Source organism: Neovison vison, chromosome 11 (assembly GCF_020171115.1).
Source record: "Neovison vison isolate M4711 chromosome 11, ASM_NN_V1, whole genome shotgun sequence".
In the NCBI taxonomy this organism is placed as follows: Eukaryota; Metazoa; Chordata; class Mammalia; order Carnivora; family Mustelidae; genus Neogale; species Neogale vison.
Window position 1 is genome coordinate 89,400,346 of NC_058101.1, and position 20,476 is coordinate 89,420,821.

General features: G+C 37.7%; 1 protein-coding gene and 1 non-coding gene across 3 annotated transcripts in view; one reads left to right on the forward strand and one right to left on the reverse strand.

Moving 5' to 3' along the window:
- The window catches only part of TNIP3 (TNFAIP3 interacting protein 3), a 68,123-nt gene extending 50,263 nt beyond the window's left edge, over positions 1-17,860 (forward strand). Inside the window, exons 9-13 of one of the 2 annotated variants that reach the window (XM_044224086.1) lie at positions 1,085-1,210; positions 5,408-5,458; positions 6,372-6,425; positions 9,344-9,404; positions 16,990-17,860. In XM_044224086.1, coding sequence (XP_044080021.1) covers positions 1,085-1,210; positions 5,408-5,458; positions 6,372-6,425; positions 9,344-9,404; positions 16,990-17,021 — 324 coding nt within the window. In that variant the 3' untranslated portion in view covers positions 17,022-17,860. Of the gene's footprint in view, positions 1-1,084; positions 1,211-5,407; positions 5,459-6,326; positions 6,426-9,343; positions 9,405-16,989 lie in introns of both variants that reach the window. The other variant, XM_044224087.1, reaches the window with a different exon arrangement.
- Positions 17,861-19,522: 1,662 nt separating this feature from the next.
- LOC122890692 lies at positions 19,523-19,629 on the reverse strand. Its single transcript, XR_006381142.1, has one exon. It is a non-coding gene; the product is annotated as a U6 spliceosomal RNA (small nuclear RNA).
- Positions 19,630-20,476: the final 847 nt, after the last annotated feature.

Sequence of the window (20,476 nt, forward strand, 5' to 3'; positions counted from 1 at the left end):
AAACCCAAACCAAAACAAAATGTCAGCTTAGCTTTGTGTAGTTCCCTTGCAATGCTTCTGGTGGAGGAAACCTTAAAAATTAAATGTGTATATCTGCATCTAGATCTGTATAACATGTTTATTTTTTTCCTTTTTTGCCTATTACATGTTGTTCTATTGTTATCAACTTTAATAAGCCTCTAGTTAAAACATGGTACATTATTCATGGTGAAGGTGCAGAGTGCATTGGTATTAATAGACAAAAATCTAGCTACTAGGTTCCCTTGGAAGTTGTAATTTAACTCATTGTCTTAAAGAAATTCCTTTGCCTCATTCCCTAAGCTTCATTTATTTTTATAGTTCCACATGCTAGTCTCCAAACCATCAGTTAACACTATGCCAGTTAAAAACAATAATGATCAAATCTGTTTTTCTTTTGGTTTGATTTTCTGGAATATGTGGAATATTTCTTGCAAAGCATTCCACTAAAATATTACTACTTTTTAAAAAAATGACATATCCCCCAAATTACTGAGGCCAATTGTGAATACCTTTTAACAATCATACTTGGCTCTTTCACATACATGAGCCTTTAATTTCTATTGCATATTCAATTTACTATTTATATTTGGAAACTGGCACGCCAATATTTAGTGGCTTCACTTAACAGCTATTGCCAGTAAACTGTCTTTTAGAACTTCAAACACTATTCCTACATCAAAGCCTTGTGTTGGGGATGGATGGCTTGCTCCAAAATAGAGATATTTAACACTAGGCAAGAGGAATGCTTATCACAATAAGGAAATAATGCAGTGAATAATGGGTGAGGGGAATATTTTTTTCAAAATATCCATGTTGTTACTTTACTTCTGAATTCCTGACACATACTCAAGGAGGAAAAAGTTGAGAACTGTCATTCTAAAAAAAGCAAGAGATAAAATTATGGCCAGATCCATTAGGATGGAATCTCATCATGAAGAAATAGTCATGAAAAGAGGATAGGAATTACTCAGATTGGACAAACCCAGATAGCACCTCTTCTGAAATCATTTTAATAGTTTAGAGAAAAGGCTGCCAACAGTAACAACAAGTCAATATTTCCTAGGTGCAAATATATGAAGAAGATTTCAAAAAGGAGCGATCAGACCGAGAAAGACTTAATCAAGAGAAAGAGGAGCTGCAGCAAATTAATCGAACTTCTCAATCCCAGTTGAACAGGCTGAATTCTCAGGTATAAGTCAAAACAAGATAATCTTTGCCAGCACATGTGTGTGGCTTTTTTCTTTTTTTCATTAAAAATATTCAAGACTTTGGCTTCTGTTAATTGACATTGATTTTCTTTGAGAGGTAAGCACCTGGGATGAAATCATTCTTAAACAATCTTGTAAAGAGATGAAAATGACTGGCGATTTCTTTTAACTTAAATCTATTAAGGAGTTACCTAAGAAATTGGATTCCAAAGTCTTTTATAAAATTCAATTCTTTTGATCTCTTTCTCATAATATTTATCTTGGTAGAAAGGGAGTTGAACTACTTAATACTCAAAATTCAAATCCAAAGCACTCCAGCATCGTGAATTTGTTTCTACACTCTTGTCATTTTCTTTGATGGGTCATATTGGAATGTTCCTGTCTTCCAGAAACATACATATTTCTAAAAGTTATTTATAGATATAAAATACAGTGAAATTGAGAATTTTATTCAGTAGGTTCCCCGATTAAATGTAACTGGATCACTCTCAAGGAAGCCACATAATGGTAGTTTATTGGAATAGAATATATTAAATGTAAACGTATTATAATTAAATGTAATAGGATATATTAGAAGTAGACTCAGGAAGTGGCATGATGAGTAAATATTGATGTTAATGAGGAAAATGTAGCTAACACAACTTTGGCTTAAGAAAATGAACCACAGAATTTTTGATTTGCAAAATCATCCAGTGCTTTTCAGTAAATAGGAAATTGTTGTGGGATATACTGTGACAGCTTCAGAGCTGCAGGATTCTTAGTCTCAAAAGAAATGTTTAACTATTTGTCATCCTCTTCTTCCAAATACAAAGTGTACTGTGAATTAAACTCGATTTCTTTTGTGACATATTTTCAAGGATTCATTTGGAATTCTTAATCTTACATGCAAAAATTATTTGACCAAACCATTTTCTAAGAAATTTTAAAAAAATAAAATAGTCGTTAAAGTATAATAAAATGCTTTTCTGAAAATGATTCACACACCTTACTTTATACAAACGAGGAGCGAGGAAATGTTCTGATGACTCTCGGTGAGGAAATCACTCTTGATTTGTATCTCTTATGTGCAAAGCTCCGTTAATTTCTTCTAAGTTGTCACTGCACTAATTATTTTACTTCCAGCCAGATTTTAATTTGCTCATTCTACTATATTAAATTCAGATTGATGATAAATCTGTGTCTAAGATTGGCAATGTCTTTGCCATTGTAGACATTCTAGTGCTTCCAGGAACACATAACAATCTAAATAGAGACTATAATCCACAAATAATTTTTATTTCTCTATCATCTGTAAACTAACTTTTAATTGATATCAGCAAAATAATGCATTGTCTACATAGAGTATGGTATAATTGTATTGATAAACTAAGGGATAATCTTTATGACACCTTAAAATTACCAAAATTTTTCTTTAAATGATGATAGTCCAAGCATTTATTTTTCATTTTTTTAAAGATTTATTTATTTAGGACCCTTGGTGTTTCATTCAGTTAAGCTACTGCCTTCAGCTTGGGTCGTGATCCCATGGTCCTGGGATTAAGACCCACATCAGGCTCCCTGTTTGGTGGGGGGCCTGCTTCTCCCTCTCCCTCTGCTGCTCCCCCTGCCTGTGTTCTCCTGCTTGCTTTCTGTCAAATAAATAAATAAAATCATTTAAAAAAATAAGGATTTATTTCAGAGGGAGAGAGAGCTCTCGTGCATGCATGAGTTGAGGGAGGGGTGGAGGTAGAGGAAGAGGCAGAGAATCTCAAGCAGATACCTCCTGGGCACGAGCCTGACACAGGGCTCCATCCCATGATCCTGAGATCATGACCTGAGCTGAATTCAAGGGTCAGACACTTAACCAATGAAGCCACTCAGGCACCCCGAACCATTTATTTTTCAAAAGTCTCATTCACTCTAGTCAAAGATATAGTAGATGGCTTAACAAACTATGTTTAATGTATTAACAGCAAATCGAATGCCATGATATAATAGAATTGGCATGATGTTATTTGAATAGCGTATTATCTGTGTCCAAAAAAGGAATTCTTAGGTCAAATTATTCTGGCACTAGTTTCCTGTGTACCAGAGTTTATTCATTCTATCGCTAAGGATGTTTTAAGCCAATGACTAGTAAAATGGGAGTGTGGTAAAGAGCAAGATACTTAGAGATACTTAGGAGTAGGAGCAGGGGTAGAATCTTCATGTCTGTCCCTGCTTTGACAATCAGGAATGACACCGAGCAAGTTCTCCAACTTTTCTGCGCTTCCTTTTCTTCACCTGTAAAATGACAAAGTTGAACCAGATGGGTTCTAAAATATTTCTTATAATTCTAAAACCTCTGTCTCTAAAAGTAAGTTTCTAAATCTCTTAGTGTACTCACCTGTGAGATATATGGATGATGGTTTCCACCACCTCCTGACTTCACAAAGTTGTTCTCAGGGTGAAATGAAAAAAAAAAAAAAAAACAAACAAACACTATACAAAAACATCTAGTTTGGGTCATGCCTCACAGGTTTTTCACAAAATGATTTTAGTCTGTTGGCAGGGGGAGTTTTTAAACAGAGTCAGTTAGTTACATAATTAACATGCCACATTTAGTCCCTTGTAATTTAATTTTGATGCTTTCTTTCTCCAAGGCATTTGTTATATACTGTGAGGAACTAAAAGAATGATCCTTGCTATTAAAGACTGACAATATAATGAGGGAGACATATATAGTCTATTCGTATGGATTCCTTATAGTCTATCCTTGTGGATTTCTGATAGTCCTTAAGGATTCCATATTGGTGTATCTGCCTGCTCACTGAAATGTATCTGTCACCCCAAAAATCAATACTGGTGCCACCTAAGTCCATTTGTGAATATGTACAGAGCAGAAAAAAACTTGAGTCACCTTGCACACTTGTTCCCAGTTGAGGTCCAACAAGGCCTTGCCTCCTTGTTTCGGCTCTCAGACTATAACAGTTGTCTTTTTTGTGGTTTATTTTGTCCCACATGTTCTCATTTTTGTCCTTTTTGTTGGTTATTGCTTTGCTTAAAATGCCCCCCACAGAGTGCTGAAAAGACATGTTAGACATGCTCGTTCAGGGAATAACATGATACTATAGGCCAAGAGTTCAATGTTAATGGACCAATAATCTATATTTAATAAGATGCCTTTAGCAGAAACACACATAAAACAAGATTCTGTACTGATCAGTCAACAAAAATGGTCTGACCAGAAGCTCGTAGGAACCTAACCCTGCATTTCCCGAGAAGCAGTGGTTGCATTCGCCACTTCATGTTCATGGTGACTTTACAGAACATAACTCCTGTGGGTTATGAAAACTGATTGTACACAGTACCCATTGGACTATAAAAAGTCACATGGAAAATGTATAATGCTAAATGGGAGGACAAAGGAAGGAGAGTGGCAGGACTTGGAACAGTATCATTCAGTGGGGATATATGCCTTACATGGATGAGGAACAGGGTGTGTGGGGATGACAAGAGCATGACTAACGAGTCAAACAAAAACGGCTTTCTCTAGTTGTGTCGGATGTTGAAAAACTCCAGGGTGGGTAACTCTGCTGGGCCTTAAATAGGGAGAAGCCATAAAGTACAGCAGTGCGACATTGGACAAGTTCCTCAGTATCTCAGAGCCCCGTGTCCTCATCTGTAGAACAGGGATAGTAACACTGAGTATCACATAGAGGCATTGGGAGGAATCAGTGAGTTATTACATGTAAAGCCGTAGATCAGTGTCCGGCACGGAGGAAGTGCGTGCACAACTTCTAGCATTGACTGTGGTAGCTCTTGAGTGTACAGCAGACCGATTCCAATTCTGCAATAAGCCGTGGAAGCTGTTTCTGTGTCTATCTCTTCCTTCCTCTATCTCTTCCTATCTCTTCCTTCTTCTCTACATTTATGTCTGTATATCAGAATATCAACCTAAAACTGAGAATGACAGTTGTTTCAACAAATTGAAATAACAATTTAAAATGATTCCACTTTCCAGACTTTACTTGGGTTTTCAAGATAGAATCAACGCGGGTCTGGAAAATCCAAAACGTGACTGTTTTCAATGCATGACTGCTGTATCAGTGCTTCACTCCTGGGGCTTCTGAGCAGATCTTGACAGCTGGGTCAAGAGTAACTTTAGAATGAACCATGTGGACTCTTTCGATAAACAAATGCCTTTGTTTTGTCTGTAGATAAAGGCTTGTCAGATGGAGAAAGAAAAACTCGAAAAGCAATTAAAACAGGTACGTCACTCCTTAACCTGAATTCACCAATCTTCTGATTGTAGTTGAAATGGCAACATTAAGTTCTGCCCCCACATTTATTCCTGGGCACAGCAGTTCCTCATGGTTGCAATTAAAGATGTATTCAGGCTCTGCTCAGATGTTCAAGAACAACCCAGGCTTTGCTTTAGGGACTAAAATGCCAATGGATAGATAATGCTTACATTCCACCAAAGCCTCTCAGCCCTAACACTCATGAAAAACACATGCTTTCCAGAACATGTTACCAGTAGCACATGCCTTAGCACATAGAAATCTATGGGGATTTTTTCATAGACCCATGAACACCTGGTAAGTATATTTCCTAGGTGTTTCTTGCAGTTGCGTACTCAGTGTACAGTGGAAAATTACATCAAAGGTTTGTGCCTCTTTGAGAAAATACAATATCTTCTTGGCACGGAAGTGTTCTGTCCTATTGGTTCTCTAGTAGGCTTCAGGGATGACTATTATTTCTCTTAATTCTTAATTTCCTCTTTGGACTTCCATTATGCTGTAGGAGTCTTGTTAAAACTTCTTTTATGGCTTCAATGGCTGGTTCTTCTTAAGTGAGGACTCTCTGTGAAGATTACTCAGACACATAAAGTTCAGTCTATACCATTTAAGCATTTCTGATGTCTTCAACATCAGAAGCTAATCATCTTCCCTGGGTGCCTCATTGCTGTCAGCCCAGAGGTCACATCCGTGCTCCCACTAGGTTGAGTTGGGAACTAGAAAGAGTTCGAAGGAACCTTAAGATTTCAGCCAAACCTGGGGTTGTATAAAGCAAGTGTCAGTGTGACTCCCCAGTTTCACCCACGTCAAGTGAACCAACGACATTATCCTCCCCCAGATGTTGTTCCCGATGTGTAACTGCGGCTTGAATTCCCACGGGCAGGATCCATGCGCACCAGCAGGCCCTGGAGCTGCACGGGATCAACAGAAGCCCCCAGTAAGTAAGAGCTTGTGTCTCAACACACGAATGCTTATATTACCTAGTAGGTGCCAGTATTTTTTTTTTTTTTCCTGGTAGAAATGCTGTCTGTCTCTATAATTTGGACACACACTCTTGTCCACAGAAAGAGCCTCTTTTTATCTTGGCCTCTAAATTAGAGGGTTACAGTGGTCACGGTACACTCTACACTTTTTGGGACACGGAATCCATAGGACACATGTGGATACAAATAAATTCACTGAATGGCATCAAATTGAGCTGTAATTCATTGAACAAACACACAACATTTTATAAAGGCCATTTTAAATGACATACCTGACTCTTCCAAAAGAGGGCTTTTGTGCATAAAGAGAACCAAAATGAATATAGCAAGTCTGAGAGATGCCTTTTTCAGTTGTAAACTTATACTGAACTACTGGATATGGCTACATCTGTGCAATATAGTCTTTGACATTTTCCAATTAAAATTCTTAAAGGATCCCAGAAAAAGTGACCCACTTAAGTTGCTCTCTGTGGCTGTGTCTAGCCAGGCAAAATGAAATGAACTGTGGAGCAATTATTTGTGAGTTGAATTGATTTGGACAGTCAACCTGAATAAACCAGAACCAAAGCATCCTTCCTTCCCTTCTCCATAGCACTATTCCCCCTACCCTCCCCCACCATCTGGACGCTGGTCTCTACTCTGTGTTTTGGCTACATAGACACTGTCTTTATGCAGGAAAAAAAAAAAATTATGCATTTTCTGCATTTTGGAAATGCTCAGACAACTCCCCTCCCCCTTACTTTGTGTTAACTGTGTTTTTAATTATGCAAAGAATCTTGAGATTTTAACTGGGATTTTCCTGGCAGAGCACTTACGGAGAGCATGAATCTCTTGCTTGCCATACTTTTGTATTTGAGTGTGACTCAAAGTCCTTTTCCCAAGGGAGGAGGTAATGACTCTTTGGGTGGCAGAGGCATGTCAGAATTTAATGAGCATCCCTTCTTTGACCCTGGTGTGACACACAGCACACTGCTGAGAATTGGGTTGTTTTTGTGTTATCGCCCGTTGTCACTTCTATCTGCTCACCCTGCCCCATTTCCTTTTTTCTTTACCTGTCTGCTTACTTTTCAATCTTTACCAGAAACACTTCTGGGAATTTCCAAACACAGCTATCATTCCTTAAACTTTTGTCTTTCAGAATGTAGAAGTAAATTAATATTGTGGGAAACATAAAGAGATAGGAGTTCACTTTGGATTGAGCTCCTACAGGTGCGGGAATTGGAGAAATATTCTTGTGAAAGGTTAACAATAAAACCAATGAGTCATGCAAGTTTATCTAGAAGTAAAAATGACTGTTTTCTTCAAATACTCATTTATGAAAAGAAGACAAAAATTCACCTATTATAAAATCTCATCAGACTTGCCCGATCAATTATAAGAGGCAAGGTAGTCCAGACCATGTAAAATTATCACCAAATAAAGTCTTGTATTTGAAAAAGATTCCAAGCCATGTATAATGGCCTACATTATCAGGCAGTGTTCAGTCAAACAGAATCTTGGTGTAACAGTAGAATTTCACTCCTGGAGTTCATTTTAAAAGAAGAGTTCATGTTTTATGCTTATTTCTAAGCCTGAATTAAAGGACAAGCAGTAGTGTTTGTAAAATTACAGTATATTTGCCTTCTTTTGGCAACTCTCCTGGAATCTAAAACCGAGGCTCACGTCAATTTTCCTATGTGTTCTTTGAGACATCTAAAAATAAACGAGGAGATAAAAAACAGAGGTGATCTCATTTCCTCTTTTAGCTTTTTCGTGGACCAAAATGAGCCAAGAGCCTAGGTGTCTGAGTGGGGGTAAAGTGGGGTCAGACTATACTAAATGCAGAGTTTCTTAGTGTCTTGTCAGATAATTGAGCTTTAAGGCAACTTTCAGTGGTCTGGCAGCCCCTGCAAATTCTCCCTGTTGGCTTATCGGTAGAGACATTTTCAGGAGTTATTTCAGGAGGTAATTAATTAAGAGCACAAAAGATCTGTATTCTGTGTGTCTTGGGAGGTGGGGAGTAGGAGGCAGGGGTGAGCACTGGGAGCAGGAAGACAGACCATCCTCATGGGCAGGGAAGGCTGGGTTGCTCTGTTCTGAGTGGCTAACTATAGAGGTACTCCATCTTGGATTTCTCTCCCTCTGACTTGGAACTCTATCTTGAATTTCGGGTCAGTAGTTTATGATTTACTCAAAGCAGTTTGTTTGACATGTTTCCCAATGTCCAATATGTAGGTGTTCTTAACTGGTGAAGCCTAGAAGAAAATCCCACAAGAAAAATCCAAGTCTACCCTCACCTCTTACCCCCTTTCTAATCTAAACTCTCTGAACGATCTAGAGAGTACTTTTCATGGAGGAACAGTACGAAGAGAAAGATCAGCCCTGCTTCATTGTCCTGAGCCTCTGTAAGCGCTCTCCTCACTGAATGGCTTAGATTTCTTCCTTGTACCCCAAAACACTAAACTTGTCATTGTTCTCTTGGTCTCTCTGTTGTCTCCCGTGTGAGTGCTTTAAGCGCAGTATTTATTGATGGTAAACTGCTTTGTTTTATTTATGGACTGTAGTAAGTTTTACCGAAGTATTTATACTTCTGCAGATATCCCAAACACATCTGCTTTAAAAAAAAAAAAAAAAGAAAAAATGCCACAACCCCAAAGTAGAAGGAACTCTGGCCAACACAAAGTGGATTTGGGGCGGGGGGCGGGGGTTGGGAGATGGGGATAGTGATGAAGGAGGTAAGAGAAATAAGCAAGATTGGCAACAGGTTTGGATAGAAAGGACTTTTGTGCTGCCTACGTAATAAAAGCCACATAGTATAATTATATTTTTAATATGCCACTATGTTTTGTTTGAAGTCCATATTGCTATAATAATGTTTTATTGTTCCACACAGCCAGACTATCAGTGGTATGCTCCTGACCAGTTTCCGCCAGATGTGCAGCACAAGGCAGATGGTAAGACCACAGCTGTATTGAGCATTCTTTCATGTTTACATTTTAATGGGATCTTTTTGGGATGTTTACTCAACATACATTCGTTCGTACTCGAGGAGGGCCTTCTATAAAGTCGTGTTGAATACACAACTCTAATTTGATGCACCTGGGGTTAACTTGAACTCCTTCAGAAACAGAAAATGTTCGAATGCAGAAATGTAGGAATCTCAGTTCTGGCTTCTGCTCCTATTCCAGGCTCGGAGTCAGTATTCCATCTGGGGCTAGAAATGAAAACTTCAAGTGGAGCTATACTGTAACAACAACAACAAAGCTCTGGGATTCCACTACAAAGGGCAGATGCACATCCACTATTCCAGGTTGAGTTTGCTAGACAGATGTTTTAAATGTCACTGGCAGACAGAGGAAACCAAAGGCTCAGAACTGTGTTCCCGAGTGACTAAATGTCAGACTCCAAGTTTAGGCCAAGGTAGCCCACAACACCCACCTCTAAGTGTGCTGGGGAAAAAAAAACAAAACAAAACAAAACAAAAAACACTAAAAAGTCACCTATCAAGTACTCACAATGGAAAACTCTTTTATCTTATTTTTCTCTGGTTGACCGTTCTCCTCTTCTTTCCAGAATATACCACACTTTCTCCTGCTTGTTTCTGTGCTCTCATGAGATCACTCAGGATCGGGCTGTATAAACTGGGCTATAACTGTAATCCCACCTCTATTCTCATCACAAGTCAGCCATGCCTGGTACGTGTTTAAAAATCTCAAATGACACACACCTGTGACCCTACATTCTTAATTACCAGAGATTTTAATCTATCTAGAAAGGCTGACTATGAGCCATATTCCAATTTCAGGCCATACTTGAAGCTTGATCTCATTTAGTTCAGATCTGAGATCATAGAATTCTAGATTTTACTATAAGGAGCCCATTATGGAGTAGAAATAGAATGCCAGGGATAACACATGTGGTTTTGTAGATTGTGTACTTGACAAGGCCAAGTTCTGTAAATGGAGCTTCCTAGAGTTGCACAATACACAACCTGGACAGGTGTCCGCAGCAGCACTAGGAGTGGCAAGGGCCATAGCTTATAGCAGCTTTATAGAGAAGAAAGAAAAAAAGTGAGAACTCTATAAAAGAATGTCTAGGTATGTATCAGAAAACTGTAGGACTCTTTTTTTCTTCTCTTTCTACTATGAATACAACCATTGGTTTTAATGAAGTTCTTGGGTTCCAGTCATAATAGAGAGCTTTTATTAGAAAGACATACTATTAACCATAATGGTTGTTGCATAATGTCTGTGTTTTTGAAATCCATTGTTGTATAATAGCTGAGCTGCCACCCAATTATAATTTTCCACTTCATATTATATTGGTCTGAAATGAATATTAAAGATATTTTCTCCCTGAATTGGAGTTTAACCACTAGAAAATACAATTATGCAGTAGAGAATTCAGTAATATCATAAAGCCATTTTTGTATCACTAATAGATTCTTCTTGGACCAGTGTAATAGAAGCTAATAATTATATAAGGTAGAAGTGAATTGTGATGACCTTCAGAAACTAAATTAAATATGTAAAAATAGAATGTTATAGGCAGTATGTAAGACCTAATGATTTTTGTCTGTTGGGAAGAAACATAATGAAGTTTGTGTTGCGTAAACATGCTGTGTCAGAGTCTACAGATGTAAAATTACAGTAAAATATAAACCTCTATTATGTAGCAGCCTGAGTATTTTTAAGGACATTGCATTAATATTCACAGCAATGCTATAAAATAGGTTTTATTATATTGTACCATTTTACAGATGGGGAAACTGAGGCTTGGAGAATTAAAGTAGCATGCCTATATCACACTGTTGGTGAAATTTAGTCCTGGGATTAGATTCCAGTCGTATAGGACTTCAAAAAACCTGTGCTTTGAATCACATCCTATAGTGCCCTCAAAAACCTACCTCTCTCACTATATTAGAGTTTTCTATAATGACAGATACAAAATGAGAATGGGGATTTAACTTGCGTAATTATAGAACTTAAATCTAACCCCAATAATCTTTTCTTCCTATGAAGCCATAACATGTGTTATTTGTACTACTCATTTGGTATTTTGAATATCACAGGTAAAAGACAAGGTATTATGTAAGATTAAGTATGTAATAAATGTGTTATGAATCAATTCATGCTTGGTCAGCCCTTGTCGAAACTGATGGGATGTGTTGCTGTTTGAACCCTTTCCTTCTCCATACCAGCCCAGCTCTGCAGACGACTGTGGCTTGTCTGCAGCAGGGAAGAGGGCTGATCAGGGATAGGGAACCACTGGAGAAATAAATTCCTTCCTCAGGAATCTACCTGTTTTTGATTTCTATTTCTCCTCTTCTAGCTTTCAAAGCTGATGCTATCTCAAGGTTCAAGCCAGTTCAAAAAATTGGCAAAAACTCTAAAATCACCCTTGTCAAAAAAATCCCTCGTGTGCCATTATTTAACTTCAGGGGTGGTTCTTATTATTTTTTATTTCATTTAATTGGAAAGCTCCTTTTGACTCGTAGATCCAACTCAATTGCTCAGAATTCTTAAAAGTAACTTTGTGGTATCGTTAAATAGGAGTTTGAAAAAGTTTTTGTTAAGCAGACATTTTTGTTATGCTATTACTCATTGTCTTATTACTTGGCTAATATGTTTATCTTTCACTATTCACAAATACACTGCTAGTCAGCACACCCTGTGTTTTGGGCTATAAATACCCAAACTCAAACAATCAAGAAAAAAATGAGTGGAAAAATTAGGCTCTGTTTCTGGTAAATTATAAACAGAAAGTATTTTTAAAACTCTTATAAATTTTTATTCATTTAATAAGTACGGAAGTTTTCTACTTGTATTTCAGTGAAAATAACCCTTTCAGAAATATGGATATTCAAATGAATATTAACCTGTGTGCGTGCTTTGTACATTGTCCTAGTTCTCAGTTTTTATTAATTTCCTATGACTCCCAACAAATTTTACTTTTCTGACCCTAGTATATATAGCACATTGTAGTTTGATCCTAGTATCTATCCTTATAATTCCTCTTACGGGAATCTGACCTGAAATAGTGGCTCTGACATCTACACGTGGAAGCGTTTGCAGAACAGTAGTAGCCTTTTAGGTAATGAATGATTCAATTGCTATGATCACTAGATCCTCCTTTAACATTCCCTGAGGCATGAATACATGGAGAGCTTCGTGCTTCAGGCTCACTATTTAAACGTCATGAATCAAGCGTAGAAACTATTATAGTCTATCCTCCTATTAGCAAATATAGCTAGAAGGGTAGATGAAATTTAAAATGCTCACATTCCAACCAGGACAGAGTGGCCCAGGAGGACCTGAGCTGTGGCCCATCCCCTTTACTTCCCACCTTTCCACTGGGAAGGATCTTGAGTGTGAACTTGCCTACAGCCCAGTTGGCACGTAGGTATGTCCCTCATTACACTACAAACAGCGTAGCATAATGAGGGACTTCAGGCCTGGGCTTCAGGCCACATGAGGCTGAGAAGCAGAAACAGGGTCACTTGGGCAGGAATTTTGAGGTTCCTCATGTAGGTACGCAGAACTTGTTCTAGAAGGAGGCAGATTTACAATGGGGAAGAAGGTGGCTGGAGGAGGGCCAGAGCAGGGTCCTCTAAAAGTGGGAACCGAATGAAGGGCTTCCTGGCCAAAGAAGAAAGTCAGTAGGTACTGAGTACTATCATACAGTCTTTGGGTCACTGTATTTCCAGCTTTGCTCTCAGTTACATTCTTTGGTTATTTTTTTTTAAAGATTTTATTTATTTATTTGACAGAGACAGCAAGTGAGAAAGAACACAAGAAAGGGAGTGGGAGAGGGAGAGGCAGGCTTCCTGTTGAGCAGGGAGCTTGATGTAGGACCCAATCCCAAGACCCTGGGATTATGACCTGAACCAAGGCAGATATTTAACGACTGAGCTACCCAGTCGCCCCATTTTCTGGTCATTTTAGAATGCTTTGCAGACACATTGGAAATTAACTCTTCTTACAAAAACTCAAGATTTAAATAAAGGTTTTTAAGGCATTTAAGACTTACTTGGCTTTCTCTCTTCACATTACTAAATAATTGCATTTTTATATATCAAAGTCTATAGATGTTAAGGAGTTACTGTTTCTGTTAAGAAACATATGATTTTATGCAGAACATTTTAATCTCATTTCATCTATTAGAATGGGATGCAAAATGACTTCCATGTTTCTAGAGCAATTATGGTATTTTAGAGTTAGTATAACCTTGAAAACATGTTTTTTGTTTCTTTCTTTGTGAAATGTCGAAAGACTGTGTTTTCTAACTATAACACATGCCAGTCTCTTCTGTACCTTCCAAATTTTTCATATGCTGCAGAGCTGAACTTTGTCTAATGAGCTAGAACTCAATTCTTACATGTTTGGAAAGACATGAAGTGTAGGCACGTGAGATTGTGTTGTGAGCAAACATAATTATTTCTTTATGATATAAAAGATCAAAGCCCAACTATTATAATTGGTCTTTACTAATGTCTAGTAATAACTAATTAACTGAATACTGACTGAATTCCTTTCCTAGGGCTACCATAACAAAGCACCAAATACTAGATGGCTTAAAACAGCAGAAATTTTATCCTCTCGTACTCTGGAGGCTAGAAGTCTGAGATCCAGGTGTTGGCAGGGTCATGCTCCCTCCAGAACCCCTAGGGAAGGTTCCTTCCTTGCCTCTTCCTGCTTCCAGTAGCTCTAGAAGTTCCTTGGCTTTGGCAGCATAACTCCAATCTCAGCCTCACTCTTCACATGGCCCTCTTCCTTCTTGTCTGGGTCTGTGTCCAAATTTTCATCTACTTATAAGAACTCCAGTCATATTGGATGAGGCTAATCCAGTATTATCTCATATTAATCTGATTATGTGTACAAAGTCCTATTCCAAATAAGGTCACATGCAAAGGTACCAGGGGTTAAGACATACACATTTGGGGGGGGGGGGGACACAACTCAACCCATAACATTGGCCATGTGCCAGAAACTATTTTAGGCATTGTATATATTTATATATTATTTCATCAAAACCTTAGAGCAACGCTATGGAATGAGTACTACTGTTGTTCCTGTTTTAAAATTGTGGAAACCAAGAAACAGATAATGTCTCTCGTCCAAGACCACGTAGCTGGTTATTGGCTAGGACATAGACAAGCCAGGAAGTCTGCCTCCAAAGCCCACACTGTAACCACCAAGTAATATGGACAACTCCATGCTACACATTAAAATATAATAGTGTCATCATTTAGATCTATTCTATTTAAATAAATTCTAATGGATCTATCCTGAAAGCCAGAATCTGAAATTCTCAGTTTGTGTATTTTATAACTGTCTTTATAACTGAAAATTACAGATAATTTTACATCAGTAAAATGGCTGGATTAGTTGGATTTTTTGCAGTGGTATGAAGAGATATAGGAATCAGCAATAATAGTAGAAGTACTTAAGAGATGTAAGAAAGAGAAGAAACTTGGACACTATACTTGTGTGATTTTCAATACAGATGGATAAAATACTAAGAATATTTTTCTTTTATAAAATATACTTAATTATCTTACCAGCAGTTAATAAAAATAATCAGAATTTAGAGACAAATAGTTTTATGTCTATTTCTGGATTTTTAGAAAGAATTGCAGGAGAAATGCTTCCTCACCTTATGATGCCATAAAGGTCGTCTTAATGGTAAACTAAGTGGTTTTGCTAAGGGATATTAAATAAAGTTTAAATGTATAATTATATGTACAGGAACATATTAAAACACAGGTGGTAAATACATTCCTATGCAGACATTGATTTATAAGCAAAGACTAAACATTCTGATTAACATCTTATATAGATAAACATAGATAGGTAGATAGAACCTAGATGAGAAAAATGCCCACAATAAGCTTAGACTAGTCACAGTTCCACTAGGTAAATAAAATTGCAATATTTGTCTTAAATGGAAGATAAAAATCTATAGGGAAACAAGGTTTCTATTACATGTCGCATCCCAGCTGGGAAGAATGTCTACTTACCTACGTTTCCGTACTGTTGATGCGTGAGCACACACGTTCTGAGGTGAGTGAGCATGTAGAGAGCAGAGTCCTCCTTTAACCTCTCTGCTGCTCTGGGGCACCTCCCCTTGTAGGGGACTTTAGATTCAGCCGATCCTTGATGTAGAGTCAGACATGGCCTCTGCCACCAAGATCTGTAGGTCCTGTTCAGATCACTTCAGCATAATGGGAATTAAACCTGCACTCTTGTGAACATAAAAGCATAGAGTGTAACACATACCATTAATAAATAATAAGGCACACAATCGGTTACTGGAACTCTTTATCAACCAGTAAGGCAAAGCAGATTGTGTTTGCACTATGAGAACCCATGTTTCCCTGGTGGCATTTCTCTTGCCCTGCCATTCGAACCGTGGAGCCAAGTCCGATGACAGAAGTCTCTTCCCACATTCACTGTATAGGCACATTCTGTCTTCCATTCAAGAAACTGAAGACCTGTTTTTTTTTCTTTTGTTCACATTTCCATTCTGCCATGGGTCCTCTCAGGGGTCACAACCTCTCTCTGCTAAAACATGGGAATACTGATTTCACCTCTGTATCTATTTCACGGGAGTGCTATAAAAACTATAGAGAAATTAATTTTTCTTAATGTTTTAAGATATCTAGGGGTAGGTATCATAAATGGATTAAATCTAAACTTTAGACTGGTAAGACCAGTGGATTATACTTCTGGGTCCAAATTCATGCTCTCACCATATTAGATACCTTTTTAGTGAAATGGGCACCATTCTTAGAGGAGTATTTTATTTAAGCCTGGAAAGAAACAGTTAGTTAGTTTGAAAGTTTGTTTATTTGAAATACCAAGTACAGGGCAACAAGTGTAGAACATTTAACATGTTCTCAGTTGTTATCATGAATAAGAAAATACCTTATTTCTTGAAATTTGTATGTATTTTTTGGTCACCCTGAGTAGTCTCTTTGATTTTGTCTTCCCTATAGTGCTCATTTGTGGTATTCTATTCTAGTCTCACTGAAATATACCACGTTTTTCATATTGGTCTTCACGGTACATTAACACATCTTAAGTACAGTGATCTTTTCTATCACTCTGACAATAATGTACCCTTTGCCATACTTAAAGTAGTTTATGTGGTAGTTATCTTCCCTGGGCTAAGCACTGAACCTAATAGTAACAAATACGACTTACTTTCCTAAGCAAATGCTTGAGCTACCAAAATGCCAACAGAGATAAGAAGTAGTACAGAATATTCCTCTTCAGGCATGAGTAGAACTAGGCCACAGCTGATTTCACAAAGTGGTAAGCATATGTCAATGCTTAAAATAATAACCCTCCATTTCCCGCCTCTTGATTTTTCAGTGTAAACTTGTGGGAGCTCATGAATAAAATATTTCTCGCTTTATCTTTTTTTTTTTTTTTTTTTTTTTGGCCAGCCTCAAAGTTTATGATAGCCCTGAGCCAGAAGAAGAGAAATAAATTAATTTTTAATTTTTAATCTGAAACATTTCTCTGTTTTTCATAGGTTTCTCCTCAGAAAAGAAAGTCAATCAGTAGAAGCACACACAAGTAGAGGAACATTCGGGCCAGAGGGAGAGCTTGGCTGACGACCCTCATTTTTCTTTTTACTGGTGGCTTATGTTGACACAACTGCACATCCTCTACTCCATGATTCGTGCGTGGTAGTGTTTCCCTTTGGCACGGAGAGAGGAAAAGACTTGGGACAGCTAAGATCCTGATCAAGTCTGAGAAGCCAGCATTACACGACCAAATGCAATGTCCAGTTTCCTCGAAATGAGATTTGGCAGCTGGATTATGCACCATTCTTTGAAACTCTCTTCGGCATATTGTTGTTGGACTTACAGAGGCTGATCTCATGATTTCAGCAACTCCACTTTTGGTACAGTGATATCCTATGTTGATTGAAATATATATTCCCTGGGGGAAGAGTTACTGCAGTTATAAATTTGTAACATTGCTCCCATGATTTCTGTCGGGGCTTGGTTCTTTAGCCAGCGTGACTAGGTACTGTGCTCGTCATTATTGGTCTTGGTGAACCTATGAATAGGACTGAAGACATGTATAGACCTCCTTAAACTAAGTGGATGGTTCAGTCTGAATAAAATGGTAACCTTGAAACTATGCTTTGAACAGATCATTCCCATAAGGCAGATGGAGAAATTGTGAGCTTCCTTCATTCTTCGGTGGGATAGTTTATGAAAGACAAAACTCCACTGTGATGTTGATGGCTTCGCTGTGTTCATATGTACTACAGTAGTAGTTTGGAGACACATGGATTTAGGGTGGAATCTGTTTTTATTTCCCATGGATTTGAGTAACTATTGATGAATAACACGTCTGACTCCTCAAACCTATAAAATTGAGAAATGAATGTATCCAGATTCTATTGTAATTAAATTTTACCGTGGCATGACAGATGTCTAAAGACTAAGCAGATTTAAAAGTATTACGTTCATCCATTTAATAAGGTTTCTGCTAGGACCAACTGGAGGTCCTCTTTGTGAGGAGATGTAGAACAGAAGTGTGAGACCCACGGATATATGTAATCCTAGAAGCACCTAAAGAAAACTAGGAGCATCTGCTGAAGCCTCAGTCAAATGAAACCGTCCGACATACTGCTGAAACTCTGAAACTCTTTGGCTCCAGCTTCCAGAAGTTAAACTACTTAATTACAGCTCAGACTCTTAATTCCTGAATATACTCGCAGCTTTGTGTAATGGGAAGGTGAACCAGCCTTAGAAAGTTAAATACTTTCAGCCGGGTCTGGCGACTAGGAAGATAATTCCTGAGAAAGAATTATCCTTCCCTTACATTAATTCTCCTAAGCTTTGTTTTTGCTGCTACTTATTAAAGAGACTAAAGAGACAAATCATCCTTGAGCAATTCTTCAGCATAAGTGAATCAGAAAAACAATGGGGTTTATAAGTCAGTTTCATCAAAGCTTTTTTTTTTTTTTAAATTTCCATTTCCTCAGATTTGTGGAATAGTCATTTCAATAACACCTTTTAGTGGTAGATTAAGTTTGCCAACTGAGATGTGCCTATAGGAATAAAAACTGAACATATACGCAAAAAGTACCCTTTGATAGCCTCATTCTAGGTTAATCCAACAGCAATAAAACATGATTTAACCATCCTATTACTATTACTGAAGTCATCCTATTATTAATTAGCAAGTTGGCAAACATTGGCAAGATTATGCAAATGCTAATGTAATGGGAAAAACTCCAATTTAAGTGAGACCTAATTTAATTTGAATTCCCAGTGGGTGCCCGCAAATGTGGGAAGAGGACCCCTTGCCCAGAGTGCAACAAAAGAGAATTTCTACAAGAAGACAGATTTCTACAGCCCCGGCCCAAGAGCCAGTCAGTCCCTCCTGTGTTCCTCTTTCCAAATCATTTGTTTGGGGACTTCTTTCTCAGCTCATGCTTCATCCTCAGCTGTGGCCCTTGCTTCATTATCACACACAATTTCTGGAAATTAGGTGAGGAATAGCTGTGTCCCTTTGTAGGAGAGGAAGTCCTACCACACAGTCTATTTCATCGAGGAAATGGAAGACAAGGGCACATTTTAAGTTTTTGACTAGCATGGAGAATTTAACCTTGAAGGTATCACATGAAGAAAATGGTGTATTCACCTTGTCTTGGTTGTGACATGAAGTAAAAAAAAAAAAAACAAAAACCTTCCTTCAGACCTTCAGGTCTGGTTAAGTCTGGGAGTTAGGCCAGCCTCTGTTGCTACCATCGTTTTTTTTTTTTTTTTAACTCCATTTTTCTGACAGAAAGGATATTTTGGACTAAATTGCTAATATGAAGCATGAACATACTTCCAGGTGATTTTCTTTATTTACTGAGCTCTATCCCTTAATGTTCAAGTGCATTATATGGTGGAAGTATGGGTCTGAATGGTCGCTTTCATGTATTAATACTTTTACTGTAGCTCAGTCATAAGTGAAATCATATCTTAAAAAGACATATGACCTCCCAACTCAATAATTCAATTTTACAAAAATTTTTTTAAATTAAAAAAAAAAAACAAACAAACATGGAGTGCTTCACCAATTCATGTGTCATCTTTGCTCAGGGGCCATGCCAATCTTCTCTGTATCATTCTAATTTTAGTATATGTGCTGCCTAAGTCAGCACAACAATTATTAGATGAATACCCACTTGTTTTCCAAAATGTCTAGGCAACAGCAAACATCAGCCCATTCCTTTCTTGGTTTCCAAATAACCATTCCTTTCACCCCCAACCCCCCGGAATAACACCTGGGTATGCTTTAGGAAAGTTACCCTTTCCTCATTGGATCCAGTATGATCTAAAGTGCCCTGGCCTGTTCTAGTCAAGAGGCAACCATGTGATCCAAACCAGGCTAACTGGACACCCTGTTGCTGAAATTTGAACTTCAAGCCCACATAGTCCTGGGGAGGCCATGGTCCTTACATTTGATCATGTTCTGCAAGTTTCATATATTTGATGTGAGTAACCCGGTGTCTCTCCAATCAATTCTTGAAGTCAGAGTTTCTCTAGTTTGAAACAAAAGAACCTTAAATTACACATGTGAGAGTTAAAGCTCAGAGACTGTCAAGGATATTGTGAGGAACACATATGTATGTTACACACGCACATTTTTAATGATATATTTTAAAGTGGAAAATAAGCCTTGTAATAATATAATCAGATAAGTTAATTCAAATGTTATGCTTGCCAGTCTTACAAAATATTACCTTGGATCATTGCGCAGTATATTTTAATATCTTTAAAGTGGAAAACACCATAATAAAAAATAAAATACAAAAGCCCCTTAGGAAAAGCCCCCTAGGAAAATATTTTAACTAGGCAAACTTGGGAAAAGTTCCAATGAAATAAAACCACCAAAGCCCAAGTCTAACTTCCTTATTTCTTTTTCTGAAGTGCTAACTTGCATGTAACTGATCATTTACATTTTCATAGGTTGTTAATAAATAAATTATAGGAAATAGGATTCTTTTG